Source organism: Salvelinus alpinus, chromosome 13, assembly GCF_045679555.1.
Source record: "Salvelinus alpinus chromosome 13, SLU_Salpinus.1, whole genome shotgun sequence".
Classification (NCBI taxonomy): domain Eukaryota; kingdom Metazoa; phylum Chordata; class Actinopteri; order Salmoniformes; family Salmonidae; genus Salvelinus; species Salvelinus alpinus.
In genome coordinates this window covers 1,849,873-1,871,580 of record NC_092098.1, presented here as the reverse complement: position 1 = coordinate 1,871,580, position 21,708 = coordinate 1,849,873, and the positions used below count along the sequence as shown (strand labels likewise).

The 21,708-nt window shown below is 45.0% G+C and overlaps 1 protein-coding gene across 7 annotated transcripts in view; it reads right to left on the bottom strand.

The window, feature by feature from the left end:
• Nucleotides 1-1,742: 1,742 nt before the first annotated feature.
• The window catches only part of LOC139536833 (stromal interaction molecule 1-like), a 90,767-nt gene continuing 70,801 nt past the window's right edge, over nt 1,743-21,708 (bottom strand). For 5 of the 7 annotated variants that reach the window (XM_071337484.1, XM_071337480.1, XM_071337482.1 and 2 more), the window contains 6 exons: nt 19,430-19,597; nt 13,620-13,720; nt 12,079-12,314; nt 11,619-11,705; nt 9,193-9,256; nt 1,743-4,381 (listed from right to left, as the gene is read on the bottom strand). In XM_071337484.1, coding sequence (XP_071193585.1) covers nt 3,961-4,381; nt 9,193-9,256; nt 11,619-11,705; nt 12,079-12,314; nt 13,620-13,720; nt 19,430-19,597 — 1,077 coding nt within the window. In that variant the 3' untranslated portion in view covers nt 1,743-3,960. The remainder of the gene's footprint in view (nt 4,382-9,192; nt 9,257-11,618; nt 11,706-12,078; nt 12,315-13,619; nt 13,721-19,429; nt 19,598-21,708) is intronic. The other 2 variants (XM_071337483.1, XR_011667405.1) reach the window with 2 other exon arrangements.

Sequence of the window (21,708 nt, the reverse complement as noted above, 5' to 3'; positions counted from 1 at the left end):
AAGATAAAGAATGAGGTTAAGTCAGTGGCTCAGATGAAACTATCCAAGCAGTGGATACATCTCCTTTTACATGTTGATGTTTGGTTGAATTATCAAATAGCCTAAAGTTAAGGCTATCTTACAAACTAATTTAACATTCAACTTTAAAATGAGTAACATCCATGGCCACATATTGAGGTTACCGTGACTATAAATGTCTTCTTTTTTTACCCCTTTTTCTCCCCAATTGGTATTAAAGTTTTGTCCCATTGCTGCAACTCCTGTACGGACTCGGGATAGGCGAAGGTCAAGAGCTGTGCACAACACAACCTTGCCAAGCAGCACTGTTTCTTGACAAAATGCTCGCTTAACTCAGAAGCCAGCTGCACCAATGTGTCAGAGGAAACACCGTACACCTGGCGACTGTATATTGCGCCCGGACCGCCACAGGAGTCGCTAGAGCGCGATGGGTCAAGAACAACCCAGCCAGACAAACCTTCCCCTAACCCGGACGACGCTGGGACAATTGTGCACTGCCTCATGGGTCTCCCGGGCGTAGCCGGCTGCGACACAGCCTGGGATCAAACCAGGATCTGTAGTGACGCAGCTAGCCCTGCGATGCAGCCTTAGACCGCTGTGCAACTCGGGAGGCCTCAAAAAATGTATTCTTATGTAATAATATCAAGTGTGCATGTCCAAGATAGCACGCATAGGTCGTCGCAGGTCTGTGGAGATGTTCACAATGGCTGTAACAATCTGTGCAGAATCTCGAACCACATTTATCACTTGCATTATGTACTTTTAATGTAATATCATCTACAATCTAGGTCATTTGGTTCTGCTATAAGATAAAGCATATCTGGCATTGCATTCCCATTTGAACTTTGCTGTGCATTTAAATGGTTAAAAGCGCTGTGATAAACATTTCGCTGACAACTTCGTTGGAATTTGGTTGTGCTTTTAGATGGTTGAAAGCATAGCGACTCCAGGATGCTGGCCTTCTAGGCAGAGTTGCAAAGAAAAAGCCATATCTCAGACTGGCCAATAAAAATAAAAAATTAAGATGGGCAAAAGAATACAGACACTGGACAGAGGAACTCTGCCTAGAAGGCCAGCATCCCGGACTCGCCGCTTCACTGTTGACGTTGAGACTGGTGTTTTGGGGGTACTATTGAATGAAGCTGCCAGTTGAGGACATGTGAGGCATCTGTTTCTCAAACTAGACCCTCTAAAGTGCTTGTCCTCTTGCTCAGTTGTGCACCGGGGCCTCCCACTCCTCTTTTTATTCTGGTTAGAGACAGTTTGCGCTTTTCTGTGAAGGGAGTAGTACACAGCGTTGTACGAGATCTTCAGTTTCTTGGCAATTTCTCACATGGAATATCCTTCATTTCTCAGAACAAGAATAGACTGACGAGTTTCAGAAGAAAGTTATTTGTTTCTGGCCATTTTGAGCCTGTAATCGAACCCACAAACGCTGATGCTCCAGATACTCAACTAGTCTAAAGAAGGCCAGTTTTATTGCTTCTTTAAATCAGCACAACAGTTTTCAGCTGTGCTAACATAAATTGCAAAATTATTTTCTAATGATCAATTAGCCTTTTAAAATGATAAACTTGGATTAGCTAACACAACGTGCCATTGGAACACAGGAGTGATGGTTGCTGATAATGGGCCTCTGTACACCTATGTAGATATTCCATTAAAAAAATCTGCCATTTCCAGCTACAATAGTAATTTACAACATTAACAATGTCGACAATGTATTTCTGATCAATTTGATGTTATTTTAATGGACAAAAAAATTGCTTTTCTTTCAGAAACAAGGACATTTCGAAGTGGCCCCAAACTTTTGAACAGTAGCGTACATCTTTGGCAGGATACATTGGGCCGGTTTCCCAGACATGGATTGAGCCTAAACTTGAACAAAAAGCACCTTAAAAAATTTGGGACACATCTACTCATTCAAGGGTTTTTCTTTATTTTTGCTATTTTCTACATTGTAGAATAATAGTGAAGATATCAAAACTATGAAATAACACATATGGAATCATATAGTTACCCAAAAAGTGTTAAACAAATCAAAATATATGTTATATTTGCAAATCTTCTAAGATTTTGCCTTGACAGCTTTGCACACTCTTGGCATTCTCTCAACTAGCTTCACCTGGAATGCTTTTCCAACAGTCTTGAATAAGTTCCCACATATGCTGAGCACTTGTTGGCTGCTTTTCCTTCACTCTGCAGTAAAACTCATCCCAAACCATCACAATTGGGTTGAGATCGGGTGATTGTGGAGGCCAGGTCATCTGATGCAGCACTCCATCACTCTCCTTCTTGGTCAAATAGCCCTTACACTGCCGGGAGGTGTTTTGGGTCATTGTCCTGTAGAAAAACAAATGATAGTTCCACTAAGCATACACCAGATGGGATGGCGTATCGCTGCAGAATGCTGTGGTAGACATGCTCGTTAAGTGTGCCTTGAATTCTAAATTAATCACTGACAGTGTCACCAGCAAAGCACCATCACACCTCCTCCTCCATGTTTCATGGTGGGAACCACACATGCAGAGATCATCGGTTCATCTACTCTGTGTCTCACAAAGACACGGCGGTTGGAACCAAAAATCATCAGACCAAAGCACAGATTTACACCGGTCTAATGTCCATTGCTCGTGTTTCTTGGCCCAAGCAAGTCTCTTCTTCTTATTTGTGTCCTTTAGTAGTGGTTTCTTTGCAGCAAATCGACCATGAAGGCCTGATTCACGCAGTCTTCTCTGAACAGTTGATGTTGAGATGTGTCTGTTACTTGAACTCTGTGAAGCATTTATTTGGGCTGCAATCTGAGGTGCATTTAACTAAAATAAACGTATGCTCTGCAGCAGAGGTAACTCTGGGTCTTCCTTTCCTGTGGTGGTCCTCATGAGAGCCAGTTTCATCATAGCGCTTGATGGTTTTTGCAACTGTACTTGAGGAAACTTTCAAAGTTCTTGACATTTTCCGGATTGACTGACCTTCATGTTTTAAAGTTATGACTGTCGTTTATCTTTGCTTATTTGAGCTGTTCTTGCCATAATATGGACTTGGTATTTTACCAGATAGAGCTATCTTCTGTATACCACCCCTACCTTGTCACAACAAAACTGATAGGCTCAAACAAATTAAGAAGGAAAGAAATTCCACAAATGAACTTTTAACAAGGCACACCTGTTAATTGAAAGGCATTCCTCATGAAGCTGGTTGAGAGAATGCCAAGAGTGTGCAAAGCTGTTGTCAAGGCAAAGGGTGGCTTCCTAGAAGAATCTCAAATATAAAATATATTTAGAATTGTTTAACACTTTTTTGGCGTTACTTCATAGGTTTCTTCACTATTATTCTACAATGTAGAAAACAGTAAAAATAAAGAAAAACCCTTGAATGAGTAGGTGTGTCCAAACTTTTGGCTGGTATCAACTCCATTCAAATATATAAATATTGAACATATGTGATCTATCTGTACCCACAGCCTCCGGAAAAGTAAAGTACCTAGTACCAAACCCCTTTCAAAACATAAACTAAAAAAAAAAAACACTTAAAGTACCCTTAAAATTAGAAATTACAAAAATAATATCAAATAAAACCTTGCTGGCCTGTATGGTCACAAACAACTTTATAAATAATATCTTTAATTATTGCTGCATTCGCATTTAAAGCTTAAAACATTTCTTCAACATTTCTTTTTCTTTAGTCTATGTAACTTCTTTTTTTGTTTTTAGTCCATGTAACTTATTTATTTTTCTTAAATTCATGTAATTTATATGTCTTTAGACCATGTCTCTTATTTATTCTTAGTACACGGCCATGTTCTAATATCCATACTAGTTGTAGACCCCTTCGAATGCATGCCCAATACACTGGTTTATTCTAAGTGGTATGCTAGCCTATAGTGTGAACAACGGGAATGTAGCTCTTCCTCTGTGGTGCCTCCCTGTGATTTTACTACGCCTACTTCCTCTTCTTGAAGATCTTGAAGGTGTGTTTCTTGCGCCCGTTGCCCGAGTCGATCTCTTCGCCCGTGAAACAGCTGTCCTCTTCCAGGGGGCTCTTCTTGGCCTGCATGTGGGGGATACGGCTGTCCCCCTTCCCTGACCGCGCATCAGGGTCAAAGGAGGCGGGGCATAGGGAGTGTGTGGAGTAAGCAGGGGCGAGGGCGGGACTTCCTCCGCCGCGGAGCTCCCCGAGACTGGAGCTCTTCTCCAGGCCGTATGACATCATCAAGGGGCTGTCAATGGGAGCCCTGCTCCCATTGGAGCTGTGGCCCTGCTGGGGGAGGGGCTTTGGTGGGAGGGGCTTAGATATGTAGGTGCGCTGTGATTCGCTCTGGGACAGGAAGAGGGAGGAGTCTGAGTCAGACCGGTTCAGATCCCTGAGGGATGGAGAGAAGAGAATGAGAGAGAGTGAGAGACAGAGCGAGAGTAGGTGAGAGAGGGATAGGGAGAAAGAGAGAGGTTAGGCTGATAAGATACATGAAAGATTGTCAGCAAAAACAAGCTTATAAAAAAGCAACTATCAAAAGCTTTCTACTGCAAATTGAAATCAGATCTTAACACTAGAATCTAGATCTACAGATAAATGCAGTTAGCCGGGGGGGCACGTACAGGATTAAGGGATGGAGAGGGGTGAGGGAGGGGGTAGGTAAAGAGAAAGGGGTGAGGGAAAGGGTATGCAAAGAGAGAGGGGTGAGGGAGGGGGTAGGTAAAGAGAAAGGGGTGAGGGATAGGGTAGGTAAAGAGAAAGAGGTGAGGGATAGGGTAGGTAAAGAGAAAGAGGTGAGGGTTAGGGTAGGTAATGAGAAAGGTTGAGGGAAAGGGTAGGTAAAGAGAAAGGGGTGAGGGATAGGGTAGGTAAAGAGAAAGGGGTGAGGAATAGGGTAGGTAAAGAGAAAGGGGTGAGGAATGGGGTAGGTAAAGAGAAAGGGGTGAGGGAAGGGGTAGGTAAAGAGAAGGGGGTGAGGGTTAGGGTAGGTAAAGAGAAGGGGGTGAGGGTTAGGGTAGGTAAAAAGAGAAAGGGGTTAGGGTAGGTAAAGAGAAAGGGGTGAGGGTTAGGGTAGGTAAAGAGAAAGAGGTGAGGGTTAGGGTAGGTAAAGAGAAAGGGGTGAGGGTTAGGGTAGGTAATGAGAAAGGTTGAGGGAAAGGGTAGGTAAAGAGAAAGGGGTGAGGGATATGGTAGGTAAAGAGAAAGGGGTGAGGAATAGGGTAGGTAAAGAGAAAGGGGTGAGGAATGGGGTAGGTAAAGAGAAAGGGGTGAGGGAAGGGGTAGGTAAATAGAAGGGGGTGAGGGTTAGGGTAGGTAAAGAGAAGGGGGTGAGGGTAGGTAAAGAGAAAGGGGTTAGGGTAGGTAAAGAGAAAGGGGTGAGGGTTAGGGTAGGTAAAGAGAAAGAGGTGAGGGTTAGGGTAGGTAAAGAGAAAGAGGTGAGGGTTAGGGTAGGTAAAGAGAAAGAGGTGAGGGTTAGGGTAGGTAAAGAGAAAGGGGTGAGGGAGGGGGTAGGTAATGAGAAGGGGTGAGGGATAGGGTAGGTAATGAGAAGGGGTGAGGAATAGGGTAGGTAAAGAGAAAGGGGTGAGGGAGGGGGTAGGTAAAGAGAAAGGGGTGAGGGTTAGGGTAGGTAAAGAGAAAGGGGTGAGGGAGGGGGTAGGTAAAGAGAAGGGGGTGAGGGAGGGGGTAGGTAAAGAGAAGGGGGTGAGGGCTAGGGTAGGTAAAGAGAAAGGCTGAGGGTTAGGGTAGGTAAAGAGAAAGGCTGAGGGTTAGGGTAGGTAAAGAGAAAGGGGTGAGGGTTAGGATAGGTAAAGAGAAAGTCTGAGGGATAGGGTAGGTAAAGAGAAAGGGGTGAGGGTTAGGGTAGGTAAAGAGAAAGGGGTGAGGGTTAGGGTAGGTAAAGAGAAAGGGGTGAGGGAGGGGGTAGGTAAAGAGAAAGGGGTGAGGGTTAGGGTAGGTAAAGAGAAAGGGGTGAGGGAGGGGGTAGGTAAAGAGAAAGGGGTGAGGGTTTGGGTAGGTAAAGAGAAAGGCTGAGGGATAGGGTAGGTAAAGAGAAAGGCTGAGGGATAGGGTAGGTAAAGAGAAAGGCTGAGGGAGGGGGTAGGTAAAGAGAAAGGGGTGAGGGAGGGGGTAGGTAAAGAGAAAGGGGTGAGGGAGGGGGTAGGTAAAGAGAAAGGGGTGAGGAATAGGGTAGGTAAAGAGAAAGGGGTGAGGAATGGGGTAGGTAAAGAGAAGGGGGTGAGGGTTAGGGTAGGTAAAGAGAAAGGGGTTAGGGTAGGTAAAGAGAAAGGGGTGAGGGTTAGGGTAGGTAAAGAGAAAGAGGTGAGGGTTAGGGTAGGTAATGAGAAAGGGGTTAGGGTAGGTAAAGAGAAAGGGGTTAGGGTAGGTAAAGAGAAGGGGGTGAGGGCTAGGGTAGGTAAAGAGAAAGGCTGAGGGTTAGGGTAGGTAAAGAGAAAGGCTGAGGGTTAGGGTAGGTAAAGAGAAAGGGGTGAGGGTTAGGATAGGTAAAGAGAAAGAGAAAGGGGTGAGGGATAGGGTAGGTAAAGAGAAAGGGGTGAGGGTTAGGGTAGGTAAAGAGAAAGGGGTGAGGGAGGGGGTAGGTAAAGAGAAAGGGGTGAGGGTTAGGGTAGGTAAAGAGAAAGGGGTGAGGGAGGGGGTAGGTAAAGAGAAAGGGGTGAGGGTTAGGGTAGGTAAAGAGAAAGGGGTGAGGTAGGGGGTAGGTAAAGAGAAAGGCTGAGGGTTAGGGTAGGTAAAGAGAAAGGCTGAGGGATAGGGTAGGTAAAGAGAAAGGCTGAGGGATAGGGTAGGTAAAGAGAAAGGCTGAGGGAGGGGGTAGGTAAAGAGAAAGGGGTGAGGGAGGGGGTAGGTAAAGAGAAAGGGGTGAGGGTTAGGGTAGGTAAAGAGAAAGGGGTGAGGGATAGGGTAGGTAAAGAGAAAGGGGTGAGGAATAGGGTAGGTAAAGAGAAAGGGGTGAGGAATGGGGTAGGTAAAGAGAAGGGGGTGAGGGTTAGGGTAGGTAAAGAGAAAGGGGTTAGGGTAGGTAAAGAGAAAGGGGTGAGGGTTAGGGTAGGTAAAGAGAAAGAGGTGAGGGTTAGGGTAGGTAATGAGAAAGGGGTTAGGGTAGGTAAAGAGAAAGGGGTTAGGGTAGGTAAAGAGAAAGAGGTGAGGGTTAGGGTAGGTAAAGAGAAAGAGGTGAGGGTTAGGGTAGGTAAAGAGAAAGGGGTGAGGGTTAGGGTAGGTAAAGAGAAAGGGGTGAGGGATAGGGTAGGTAAAGAGAAAGGGGTGAGGAATAGGGTAGGTAAAGAGAAAGGGGTGAGGAATGGGGTAGGTAAAGAGAAAGGGGTGAGGGAGGGGGTAGGTAAAGAGAAGGGGGTGAGGGTTAGGGGTAGGTAAAGAGAAAGGGGTGAGGTAGGGGGTAGGTAAAGAGAAAGGGGTGAGGTAGGGGGTAGGTAAAGAGAAAGGCTGAGGGATAGGGTAGGTAAAGAGAAAGGCTGAGGGATTGGGTAGGTAAAGAGAAAGGCTGAGGGAGGGGGTAGGTAAAGAGAAAGGGGTGAGGGATAGGGTAGGTAAAGAGAAAGGGGTGAGGGATAGGGTAGGTAAAGAGAAAGGGGTGAGGGAAAGGGTAGGTAAAGAGAAAGGGGTGAGGAATAGGGTAGGTAAAGAGAAAGGGGTGAGGAATAGGGTAGGTAAAGAGAAAGGGGTGAGGGATAGGGTGGGTAAAGAGAAAGGGGTGAGGGATAGGGTAGGTAAAGAGAAAGGGGTGAGGGTTAGGGTAGGTAAAGAGAAAGGGGTGAGGGATAGGGTAGGTAAAGAGAAAGGGGTGAGGGATAGGGTAGGTAAAGAGAAAGGGGTGAGGGATAGGGTAGGTAAAGAGAAAGGGGTGAGGGATAGGGTAGGTAAAGAGAAAGGGGTGAGGGTTAGGGTAGGTAAAGAGAAAGGGGTGAGGGATAGGGTGGGTAAAGAGAAAGGGGTGAGGGAAAGGGTAGGTAAAGAGAAAGGGGTGAGGGTTAGGGTAGGTAAAGAGAAAGGGGTGAGGGATAGGGTAGGTAAAGAGAAAGGGGTGAGGGATAGGGTAGGTAAAGAGAAAGGGGTGAGGGAAAGGGTAGGTAAAGAGAAAGGGGTGAGGGTTAGGGTAGGTAAAGAGAAAGGGGTGAGGGATAGGGTAGGTAAAGAGAAAGGGGTGAGGGATAGGGTAGGTAAAGAGAAAGGGGTGAGGGATAGGGTAGGTAAAGAGAAAGGGTGAGGGGCAAGGGGAAGTAAAGGGAGAGGGGTGAGGGATAGGGGGGATAAAAGGGAGAGGGGTGAGGGAGGGGGTAGGTAAAGGGAGAGTGGTGAGGGAAGGGGTAGGTAAAGGGAGAGGGGTGAGGGAAGGGGTAGGTAAAGGGAGAGGGGTGAGGGAAGGGGTAGGTAAAGGGAGAGGGGTGAGGGATGGGGAGGTAAAGAGAGGGGGGCAAGGTAAGAAATGGAGAGGGGAGAATAAAGAGAAGGGAAGAGGATGGATGGAGGGCTAGAGGATGAACAAATGAAGTGTGAGACTATACTAGTCCCATGTGGCTCAGTTGGTAGGGCATGGGGGACCAGTATGGAAAATAAGTATGTATGCACTCACTACTGGATGTCGGTCTTGGATAAGAGCGTCTGCTAAATTACTAAAATGTAAAAATATAATGCATATGATCAACTACAGATTCAAAATCTCATAAGAGAGACATATATGAGAAACATGCATGGGTCAAGCCGGCCAGCTCATCCAAGTCCCAAGTCATGCTGAGTGTGTGTGTGGGTGTGTGAGTGTGTGTGTGTACCCAAAGCTGCAGGAGTCTAAGCGTTGGGACCTGGCAGTGAGTGTGTGTGTGTGGGTGTACACAAAGCTGCCAGAGCGTTGTGGACTGGCTGTAGCGCCCCCTGTGGGTGGGAGATCAGACAAAGCCTCCAGAGACTGGAAATGGGAGGAGTGGAAGAGCAGAGTGGAAAAACAAGTGCCTTCAGAGGACGGACGGATGGATGGATGAACGGGGAGGGGGGGGACAGCGAGTGGGGAGGGATGGGAGGGGGAGGAAGAGAGAAGGCATAGGAAGGAACTCCAGCTGGCCAATGGAGTGGCTGCGAAACTGGTGAGCGTGTGGCTGGGGTGGGCAGGAAGATTATAGACCACATCCCTTGCCCTGAGGACCTCCGGGTGAGCCCAGCCCCTCTACCAACCTCTGAAAGCCCAGGGCCAGTGAGGGGTCTCCCGGGCGCTGTCGCAGGGGCATCAGGTTGGGAGCTAAAAGGAGGAAAGGAACACAAAAACGTTATACACTGTATACTGCAGACACACATGCACACTCATCACAATGACACACAAATACAGTATAATCCTCCACAGAGAGGAATGTGATATAAGGGTATGATACTGTACTGATAAAGCCTGGGAGTGTTTAGACATAATGAAGCTGAGATTGGAGGTGGGAGTGTGCAGAGCCAGACTCAACTGCACTGTTGGAAAAATACTAAAGTCCTTAGCACACAGAGTCCCATGTATGTTTGCAGTAAAGTTTGCAGTATTATAATTCTTTTTAAATATAAAAAAAAAAAATCCGTATTTTTTTCACTCCAAATACAGCCATATACATAAGGACAAAAACGTACAGACACACAAACGACTACATCTCATCTGTCCAGACACGCATGCTCACACCCCCATCCCCAGTGCCCCCATTATTGTGTGCCACTTGGCCTTAAATTGTACCAATTAGTTTTTCTCGGTCACCCATGCTATTTCAATATTTCGATAATAAATCATAACATTTTTCCAATGTGTTAATGATGGCGGATTGTTTGATTTCCATGCTTTAGTATACGTTTTTTCAAGATGAACGATGAAAAGAGAATCGTCCAGACGATTGGGTATCTCACTACACCCCCATGTGCCATGTCTTGAAATATGCAGACAGACGGAATAAAACTACATTTTACATTGTAATAGTAATACTTCTGACAGCCAACTTTCTAGCTCCGCTCATCGTTTTTGGACTTGATAGCATTCCCAGAAAGCAGGGATTATTGAGTCAATATTAGTTTTACACTTAAGACATGACTCTGTCATTGTGCTGTAGAATTGATACATTTTGTCTCTTGAATAATAAATTGTATACATTTGTTTATACTGGATTAAGCGTACCTTTTCGTTACTGGTAATTTCGTTAGTTATGCTCCAACTTTCCCTCCATCTTGTGCCAACAGTTCCTTTTAAGTATTTTTATTATTTTACATTTTTTTAGGGGGTAGGTCAGCTTTAATATTGCAGATACGATTGTAGCTTACATCAATGTCATTGTCTGCATCATTTCCAATTTCCCATATATTGTTTTGCAAATACAGTATTTATATATATATTTTCCTTTATTATTTCCCCCTAACCCTACCACCCCTCTCCTGTTTGGAGTAAACTAATGGACAACAACACATAGGCTTCTACTTCCAGCTTATACATACTAAATACATTTTACGGACACAATGTATTTTACAATAGTCATCTTCTGTTTGTTTTTAATCCCATCCTTCAGCTACCCTCAACCCCCCTCCCATCAATCTCAGAAGACCATCTAGTTGGATTTTTATTTGCCATACATTTTTAACTGTGCTGTTTCATAAATGTTCTGAACCTATATACATTTTACGGACACGGTATATTTTACATGAGTTATCTTGTTGTTTTTAGTCCCACCATTCAGTTCCTTTTAAGTTTTGGTTCCAATAGTTTCTATTCTTTAAAAAAAAAATCTTAATATAATGCAGAATTGAAAGTCATTTTGATAGAATTTTAAAATGGGCAGTCTGTTCCGGCACAGATACTGTAGAGAGGTTCGGCACAGATACTGTATTTTTCAGGCTCAACAATTTCCTGTGTGCATCAGAATGGTCCACCCCCCAAAAGGGCATCCAGCCAACTTGACACAACTGTGGGAAGCATTGGAGTCAACATGGACCAGCATCCCTGTGGAACGCTTGACGCCACGAATTGAGACTGTTCTGATGGCAAACTCAATATTAGTAAGGTGTTCCTAATGTTTTGTACACTCAGTGTATATAGGAAGTGACAGACATGCTAGAAATCATATTTTATCAGGCTTTTTGGTGTTCTGAGAAAATAAAGTGTTCTGACTGAAAACCCAATGTGCAAATATCCTGGTGTACCAGCCAGAAGATGTGGAGGGACAGAACAACTGTAGACCTGCAAGTGGAGGTTAGTCAGCAACAGAGGGAGGACAGGAAAGGAGGATAAATAATAAGCTTTCTGAAGGAAGAGTGAAAAAGGCGTAAGAGTCTTCCAGTTGGACAGAATGTCTGATTTGTAGAGAGATAGGGGGAGAGAGGAGAGAAAGAGAGAGGGCATGTGGATATAAAGTGGCAAATTCTTGTCGCTTCTCCACAAGATAAGATCAACCCCCCCCCCCCCCCCCCCCCGTCCGGCTCAACCCCACTGCTTCTGAGAGACAGTGGACCATCCACAGGTAGTGGAGCAGAAGGGGTAGTCTGTCTATGTGGGAGAATCCACAGAGAAAAGAGAAAATGGGGGGTTGGAAGGGTACATTAGTAGTGCTTGGTTAGGATTGGCAAGGAGAGTAAAGGAGGGTGGGCCCAACCAGAATACTTCCATGGGGATTGGCTGTCGGAGATGCCGCTCATTGGCCAGAGGTCACTCACTCGCCGGTCCATCTGCCAGGCTGCGTCTGAGGATAGCCAATCACGGGACAGATGATGAATGTGAGGAAACCAACCAATCAGGACAGAATTTGAGGAGATCATCCAATAAGGAGACAGAGTGGTGAGAAGATAGGATACCATTGACCTGGCACAGCAAATCACCAGTACAAATCACTTGTTTAGGAAGAGGTGTTTGATACAATCAACCCTGATACAGGACAGGACAGGAGAGTGGTTAAATAGCACTTTGACAGTTTTGCATTTTGCAGTTAAGGTTAGGATCGAGTGAAGGGAAACTGATCCTCAATCTGTACCACAGGGACACTTCATCCCGGAGCCACTAATACTCTATCTAACACAGAGTGATGTGTCGGTGTGCGGAGAAGTGATGACACGTACACCGCAGCGTCCCTGGGGACAGCATATTCTCGTCCATGTCGTCTAAATCGTCTGATAGGATTAGGTGCTGCGGGGTGGACGGGTGCAGGCCCAGGAAGGCGGGGTCTAGGTTGAGGGCAGCGGCCAGTGCGGGCAGACCGGGGTTATTGACCAATGGTAAGCCTGTAAGAGACTCCAACTGCTGCCAGCGGTGAAGCTTCTCCCTCAGCGCAGCCGTCACCTCACCGAGAGCCTGCCTAGAGAGGGGGGGGGGGGTGACAGACAAGAGGAGAGAGAAAAATGGAAAGAGCCTCAAGGACTTGAGAGGTGTGTAACCCAACAAGGTAAAGTCACTTGGTCTGTTGGCTGAGCAATTTAAAGTCATTTGGCTGAACAATGTGAAGTCAATTGGCTGAAAAAGGTGAAGTCAGTTTGTAAAGTGATTTGGCTGAACAAGGCAAAGTCTGTTAGCTGAACAAGGTAAAGTCAGTTGGCTGAACAAGGCAAAGTCAGTTGGCTGAACAAGGTAAAGTCAGTTGGCTGAACAACGTATAGTCATCTTGCTGAAAAACGTAACGTTAGTTGGCAGAACACAGTCAAGTCGGTTGGCTGAACAAGGTAAAGTCGGTTGGCTGAACAAGGTAAAGTCGGTTGGCTGAACAAGGTAAAGTCGGTTGGCTGAACAAGGTAAAGTCGGTTGGCTGAACAAGGTAAAGTCGGTTGGCTGAACAAGGTAAAGTCGGTTGGCTGAACAAGGTAAAGTCGGTTGGCTGAACAAGGTAAAGTCGGTTGGCTGAACAAGGTAAAGTCGGTTGGCTGAACAAGGTAAAGTCGGTTGGCTGAACAAGGTAAAGTCGGTTGGCTGAACAAGGTAAAGTCGGTTGGCTGAACAAGGTAAAGTCGGATGGCTGAACAAGGTAAAGTCGGTTGGCTGAACAAGGTAAAGTCGGTTGGCTGAACAAGGTAAAGTCGGTTGGCTGAACAAGGTAAAGTCGGTTGGCTGAACAAGGTAAAGTCGGTTGGCTGAACAAGGTAAAGTCGGTTGGCTGAACAAGGTAAAGTCGGTTGGCTGAACAAGGTAAAGTCGGTTGGCTGAACAAGGTAAAGTCGGTTGGCTGAACAAGGTAAAGTCGGTTGGCTGAACAAGGTAAAGTCGATTGGCAGAACAAGGTAAAGTCGGTTGGCAGAACAAGGTAAAGTCGGTTGGCAGAACAAGGTAAAGTCGGTTGGCAGAACAAGGTAAAGTCGGTTGGCAGAACAAGGTAAAGTCGGTTGGCAGAACAAGGTAAAGTCGGTTGGCTGAACAAGGTAAAGTCGGTTGGCTGAACAAGGTAAAGTCGGTTGGCTGAACAAGGTAAAGTCGGTTGGCTAAACAAGGTAAAGTCGGTTGGCAGAACAAGGTAAAGTCGGTTGACTGAACAAGGTAAAGTCGGTTGGCTAAACAAGGTAAAGTCGGTTGGCTGAACAAGGTAAAGTCGGTTGGCTGAACAAGGTAAAGTCGGTTGGCTAAACAAGGTAAAGTCGGTTGGCAGAACAAGGTAAAGTCGGTTGACTGAACTTACTTGGCAGTCAGGATCTTGTGATCAACGTCGTCCAGGGAGGAGCTATGAGCCACATGGAACGTCCCAAATAGGGTGCTCCTCTTCTTCTTGATCTTGTCAGCCTATATCATCATCATCATCAGCACCATCATAATTCACAAAACCACCATCAACTTTCTCACCAGGTTCATGTGTGTGTGTGTGTGTGAGCATGTATGAGTGTGTGTTTCTGTGTATCTGTGTAACTAAATGACTATCGCCCCGTAACGCTCACTTCTGTCATCATGAAGTGCTTTGAGAGGCTAGTTAAGGATCATATCACCTCTACCTTACCTGACACGCTAGACCCGCTTCAATTTAATTACCTCCCAAATAGATCCACAGACGATGCAATCGCCATCGCACTGCACACTGCCCTAACCCATCTGGACAGGAGGAATACCTACGTAAGAATGCTGTTCATTGACTATAGCTCAGCATTCAACACCATAGTACCCTCCAAGCTCATCATTATGCTCGGAGCACTGGGTCTGAACCCGGCCCTGTGCTACTGTGTCCTGGACATCCTGACGGAGGGTCAACAAAACAAAGAAGCTAATGGAAAGGTGGAACGCTTCAAGTTCCTCGGCGTACATATCACTGACGATCTGAAATGGTCCACCCACACAGACAGTGTGGTAAAGAGGCTGAAGAAATTTGGTTTGGCCCCTAAAACCCTAAAATTTTACAGGTGCACAATTGAGAGCATCCTGTCTGGCTGTATCACCGCCTGGTACAGCAACTGCACCACCCGCAAACGCAGGGCTCTCCAGAGGGTGATGCAGTCTGCCCAACGCATCACCGTGGGCAAACTACCTGCCCAAACTACCTGCCCTCCAGGACACCTACAGCACCTGTTCCGCCCGCTATCATCCAGAAGGTGAGGTCAGTACAGGTGCATCAAAACTGGGACCGAGAGACTGAAAAACAGCTTCTACCTCAAGGCCATCAGACTGCTAAACAGCCATCACTAGCCGGCTTCCACACAGTTACGCAACCCTGCACCTTAGAGGCTGCTGCCATATATACATAGACTTGGAATCACTGGCCACTTTAATAATGTAACACTAAATCAAATCAAACTTTGTCACATGTGCCGAATATAACAAGTGTAGACTTTACCTTGAAATGCTTACTTACAAGCACTTAACCAACAGTGCAGTTCAAGAAGAAGAAAATATTTACCAAGTAGACTAAAATAAAAAGTAATAATAAAAGTAACACAATAACGAGGGTATATACAGGGGGCACCGGTACTGAGTCAGTGTACTGGGGTACAGGCTAGTTGAGGTAATCTGTACATGTAGGTGGGGGCGAAGTGACCATGCATAGGTAACAAACAAACGAATATACAAAAGGGAGGGGGGGTTCATTTTATGAATTGTTCAGCAGTCTTATGGCTTGGGAGTAGAAGCTGTTGAGGAGCCTTTTGGTTCTAGACTTGGCGCTCCACTTGCCGTGTGGTAGCAGAGAAAACAGTCTATAATTTGGGTACCTGGAGTCTCTGACAATTTTATGGGCTTTCCTCTGACACCGCCTATTATATAGGTCCTGGATGGCAGGAAGCTTGGCCCCACTGATGCACTGGGCCGTTCGCACTACCCTCTGTAGCGCCTTACGGTCAGATGCCGAGCAGTTGCCATACCTGGCGGTGATGCAACCGGTCAGGATGCTCTTGATTGTGCAGCTATAGAACCTTTTGAGGATCTGGGGACCCATGCCAAATATTTTCAGTCTCCTGAGCGGGAAAAAGCTCTGTCGTGCCCTCTTCACGACTGTCTTGGTGTGTTTGGACCATGATAGTTCGTTGGTGATGTGGACACCAAGGAACTTGAAACTCTCGACCCGCTCCACTACAGCCCTGTCGATGTTAATGGGAGCCTGTTCGGCCCGCCTTTTCCTGTTGGCCACGATCAGCTCCTTTGTCTTGCTCACATTGAGGGCAAGGTTGTTGTCCTGGCACCACATAGCCTATAGGGAGGAGGTCAGAGAACTGGCAATCTCATCGTTGTCGGTGATCAGGCCGACCACTGTTGTGTCGTCAGCAAACTTAATGATAGTGGAGCCGTGTTTGGCCATGCAGTCGTGGGTGAAGAGGGAATACAGGAGGGGACAAAGTCCAGTTGCATAGGGAGGTGTTTAGTCCCAGGATCCTTAGCTTATTGATGAGTTTTGAGGGCACTATGGTATTGAACACTGAGCTGTAGTCAATTAACAGCATTCTCACATAAGTGTTTATTTTGTCCAGGTGGGAAAGGGCAGTGTGGAGTGCAATAGAGATTGCGCCATCTGTGGATCTGTTGGGGTGGTATGTGAATTGGAGTGGGTCTACGGTGTCCGGGAGGATGCTGTTGATGTGTGCCATGACCAGCCTTTCAAAGCACTTCATGGCTACCAATGTGAGTGCCACGGGCGGTAATCATTTAGGCAGGTAACCTTCACTTCCTTGGGCACAGGGACTATGGTGATCTGCTTGAAACATGTAGGTATTACAGACTCGGTCAGGGAGAGGTTGAAAATGTCAGTGAAGACACTTGACAGTTGGTCCGCGCATGCTTTGAGTACACGTCCTGGTAATCCGTCTGGCCCAGCGGCTTTGTGAATGTTGACCTGTTTAAAGGTCTTGTTCACACTAGCTACCGAGAGCGTTATCACATAGTCATCCAGAACAGCTGGTGCTCTCGTGCATGCATCAGTGTTGCTTACCTCGAAGCGAGCAAAAAATGCATTTAGCTCGTCTGGTACGCTCGCGTCACTGGGCAGCTCGCGTCTGGGTTTCCCTTTGTAGTCCGTAATAGGTTTCAAGCCCTGCCACATCCGACGGGCGTCAGAGCCGGTGTAGTAGGATTCAATCTTAATCCTATATTGACACTTTGTTTGTTTGAAGGTTCGTCTGAGGGCATAGCGGGATTTCTTATAAGCGCCCGGATTAGTGTCCCGCTCCTTGAAAGCGACAGCTCTAGCCTTTAGCTCGATGCGGATGTTGCCTGTAATCCATGGCTTCTGGTTGGGATATGTACGTACAGTCACTGTGGGGACGACGTTATCGATGCACTTATTGATGAAGCCGATGGACTGAGGTGGTGTATTCCTCAATGCCATTGGATGAATCCCGGAACATATTCCAGTCTTTGCTAACAAAACAGTCCTGTAGTGTAGCATCCGCATCATCTGACCACTTCCATATTAAGCGAGTCACTGGTACTTCCTGCTTTAGTTTCTGCTTGTAAGCAGGAATCAGGAGGATATAATTATGGTCAGATTTGCCAAATGGAGGGCGGAGGAGAGCTTTGTATGCATCTCTTTGTGTGGAGTAAAGGTGGTCTAGGATTTTTTTCTTCCCTGGTTGCACATGTGACATGCTGGTAAAAATTTGGTAAAACTGATTCAAGTTTGCCTGCATTAAAGTCACCGGCCACTAGGAGCGCCACTTCTGGGTGAGCATTTTCTTCTTTGCTTATGGCCTTATAGAGTTGGTTGAGAGCGGTCTTAGTGCCAGCTTCATTTTGTGGTGGTAAATAGACGGCTACGAATAATACAGATGAGAACTCTCTTGGTAGATAGTGTGGTCTACAGCTTACTATAAGGTACTCTACCTCAGGCGAGCAATACCTCGAGACTTCTTTAATATTAGACATCGCACACCAGCTGTTATTGACAAAAATACACACACCCCCACCCCTCGTCTTACCAGAGGTAGCGTCTCTGTTCTGCCGGTGCATGGAAAATCCCGCTAGCTCTATATTGTCTGTATCTTTGTTCAGCCACGTCTCGGTGAAACATAAGATGTTACAGTTTTTAATGTCCCGTTGGTAGGATAATCTTAATCTCAGGTCCTCCATTTTATTTTCCAATGATTGCACGTTAGCGAGAAGAATGGAAGGCAGTGGGAGTTTACTCGCCGCCTCCGGATTTTCAGAAGGATTCCCGATCTGTGGTCCCTTTTCCAGCGTCTTTTCTTCACACAAAAGGTGTGGATCTGGGCCTGTTCCAGTGAGAGCAGGATATCCTTCTCGTCAGACTCGTTAAAGGAAAAAGTTTCTTCCAGTCCGCGGTGAGTAATCGCTTTTCTGATGTCCAGAAGTTATTTTTGGTGGTCAGAGACAGTAGCAGCAACATTCTGTACTAGTCACTTTAATAATGTTTACATACTACTTTACTCATCTCATATGTATATACTGTATTCTATTCTACTGTATTTTAGTCAATGCCACTCCGACTTTGCTCAATCTAATTTTTATATATTTCTTAAATCCATTCTTTTACTTTTAGATTTGTGTGTATTGTTGTGAATTGTTAGATACTACCGCACTGTTCGAGCTAGGAACACAAGCATTTCACTACATCCACAACAACATATGCAAAATACAGTGGCAAGAAAAAGTATGTCAACCTGGATTTCTGCATAAATTGGTCATAAAATTTTATCTGATCTTCATCTAGGTCACAACAATAGACAAACACAGTCTGCTTAAACTAATAACACACAAACAATTATACATTTTCATGTCTTTATTGAACACACTGTGTAAACATTCACAGTGCAGGGTGGGGAAAGTGGATTTAATAACTGGTTGACCCTCCTTTGGCAGCAATAACCTGTAGTTATTCTGTAGTTGCGGATCAGACCTGCACAAGAGTCAGGAGGAAATTTGGACCATCCCTCTTTACAAAACTGTTTCACTTCAGCAATATTCTTAGGATGTCTGGTGTGAACTGCTCTCTTGAGGTCATGCCACAGCATCTCAAATCAGGTTGAGGTCAGGACTCTGACTGGGCCACTCCAGAAGGCGTACTTTCTTCTGTTGAAGCCATTCTGTTGTTGGATTTACTTCTGTGTTTTGGGTTGTTGTCCTGCTGCATCACCCACCATCTGTTGAGCTTCAATTGGAGGACAGATAGCCTATATTCTCCTGCAAAATGTCTTGGGAATTAATTTTTCTGTTGATGATAGCAAGCTGTCCAGGCCCTGAGGCAGCAAAGCAGCCCCAAACCATGATGCTCCCTCCACCATACATTTACAACTGGGATGAGGTTTTGATGTTGGTGTGCTGAGCCTTTTTTTCTCCACACATAGTGTTGTGTGTTCCTTCCAAACAACTCGAATGTAGTTTCATCTGTCCACAGAATATTTTGCCAGTAGCGCCGTGGAACATCCAGGTGCACTTTTGCAAACTTCAGCAATGTTTTTTTGGACAGCAGTGGCTTCTTCCGTGGTGTCCTCCCATGAACACCATTCTTGTTTAGTGTTTCACGTATCGTAGAGTAGTCAACAGAGATGTTAGCATGTTCCAGAGATTTCTGTAAGTCTTTAGCTGACACTCTAGGATTCTTCTTAACCTCATTGAGCGTTCTGCGCTGTGCTCTTGCAGTCATCTTTGCAGGACGGCCACTCATAGGGAGAGTAGCAACAGTGCTGAACTTTCTCCATTTATAGACAATTTGTCTTACTGTGGACTGATGAACATGTTAGCTGACTCCTGACTCCAATTAGCTTTTGGAGAAGTCATTAGCCTAGGGGATCACATACTTTTTCCAACCTACACTGTGAATGTTTAAATTGTATTCAATATTGACAAGAAAAATACAATAATGTGTGTGTTATTAGTTTAAGCAGACTATGTTTGTCTATTGTTGTGACTTAGATGAAGATCAGATACAATAGTATGACCAATTTATGTAGAAATCCAAGTAAGTCCAAAGGGTTCACATACTTTTTCTTGCCACTGTTTGTGTATGTGACCAAAATGTTTTGATATGATTTGATTTCTGCATGTATGCGTGTGTCTCACCCCTTCTTTTGCCTGAAGTAGTTGTTTCTCAGCGCTCTGTTTCTTGATGTTGTAGTACTGGACCTCTATCTCGTAGGTCAGCTGCAGCCAGGTCTTAAGGGCATCAGGGGGAGACCAACAGGCCCGAGACTCCAGCTCCCGCTCTGCCTTCTTCAGGGCCATACGCACCTGGATACACACACACACACACACACACTGTCACGCCCTGGCCTTAGTATTCTTTGTTTTCTTTATTATTTTAGTTAGGTCAGGGTGTGACATGGGAAGTTTGTGTGTTTTGTCTAGTTTAGGGTGTGTGTATTGTTTAGGGGGTTTTGTATAGTGTATGGGGTTGTGTTCAGGAGAGAGGTCTAGGAAAGTCTATGGTTGCCTGGTTTGGTTCTCAATCAGAGACAGCTGGTTATTGTTGTCTCTGATTGGGAGCCATATTTAAGGCAGCCATAGGCTTTAGGTGATTGTGGGAAATTGTCTATGTCTATGTTGCATGTTTTGCACTTAGTCGTTTATAGCTTCACGTTCGTCTATTTGTTGTTTTGTTTCGTTTTTTTCTTCTTCTAAATAAAGAGAAGATGTATTTTTCACACGCTGCGCCTTGGTCCTCTCTCTCACCGCAAGACGATCGTGACACACACACACACAAGTATATACACAGGTCTACGCACACACAGACGTATGCACACGTGCATGCACACGCAAACAAACAGATGGACACACACAGGTATACACCCACACACACCCATGCACGCTCACAGACACACATGTCTATGAGTGTGTGTGTGTGTATGTGTGTGTAGAGGTGTGTATGCAGGTCAGTGGAGGCTGCTCAGAGGAGGCTGCTCAGAGGAGGAAGGGAAGGACCATCCTCAGTGAATTTTATAAAAATTTTAAAACATTTAAAAAGTTATTTAGATAAAACTATACTAAATATATTCACGGCACCAAATAATTGATTAAAACACATTGTTTTGCAATGAAGGTCTACAGTAATCCCAACAGCACTTTGTAGGGTAGCACCATGTTGTAGCAGGAGGACAGGTAGCTTCCGTCCTACTCTGGGTACATTGACTTCAATACAAAATCTAGGAGGCTCATGGTTCTCACCTCCTTCCATAGACTTACACAGTAATTATGACAACTTCCAGAGGACGTCCTCCAACCTATCAGAGCTCTTGCAGCATGAACTGACATGTCGTCCACCCAATCAAAGGGTCAGAGAATGAATCTAGTACTGAAAGCATAAGCTACAGCTAGCTAGCACTGCAGTGCATAACATGTGGTGAATAGTTGACTCAAAGAGAGAGAAATACAATAGTTAAAAAGTTTTTAACAAATTAATTTCTTCTAAAATGAAGGATAAGCAAGAGAGAGAGAGTATACATTTTTTTCTCACTTACTTAGCTAGCAAATGCAGCTAGCTAGTTTACCCTACTCAAACATGCTATGTTAGCTAGCTGGCTATCAAACGCAAAACTGGAACTTTTCCAAGTCAAGGTAAGCTTTTGGTTTTACTAATTTATTGCCACCGGGGCCCGCCGGTGTAACTGCTAAACTGTTAACTGACTATACACTGTAAAGTTACTGCATGATTGTAGTGTGTTTACTAACGCGTTACTTCTATTAGCTATGTTGACTATGACGTTACTTTAGCTAATATGGTGACAACGATGTAGGCTGTGTGTAGGTGTTTTCGCCTGATGACTCTTCGCCTGTGCATTGAAGTCCACAAACGAAGGGAAAAGGTGAGAGGAGGAGAGCGCATAGATGTGAGAAGGAATACAACGTGGCTGCTATGAAAGTGAACTGTGCTTACGCATGATCAGGGGTTAATTCATTCCACAGATTCAGTTGAAAAACGTTTCTTAAACGGAAGCAAACGTAACAAAACTGGGATAAACATACCTGCATTTGTCCAATAGAAACTCTTGTTTGCAACTGTTGTACTAACGATTACACCCTAGATCAGCTAGATGCAGGCAAGAGTGTGCAAGGCAGTATGGAATGTGTCAATATCTGTCCAAGTGTCACTGTCTTTAATTTTCTTTTATTTGCATACCAAATAAAAAAAAAAATAATAATATATATATCAAAACTTTTAAATTTAATTGAGAGAAATATAATCTCTATTGTTCTCTATACAATGTTTAATGTTGATTGTATGAATCTCAAAATTGAGTGTATTACATTTACTTATGCAAACATTTTATTATGTTGTTAGATGTTTAAATGATCACTTATCCTTATTCTGCCAAAATAACAAGTGTTTCAGTGTCAATCGTAGA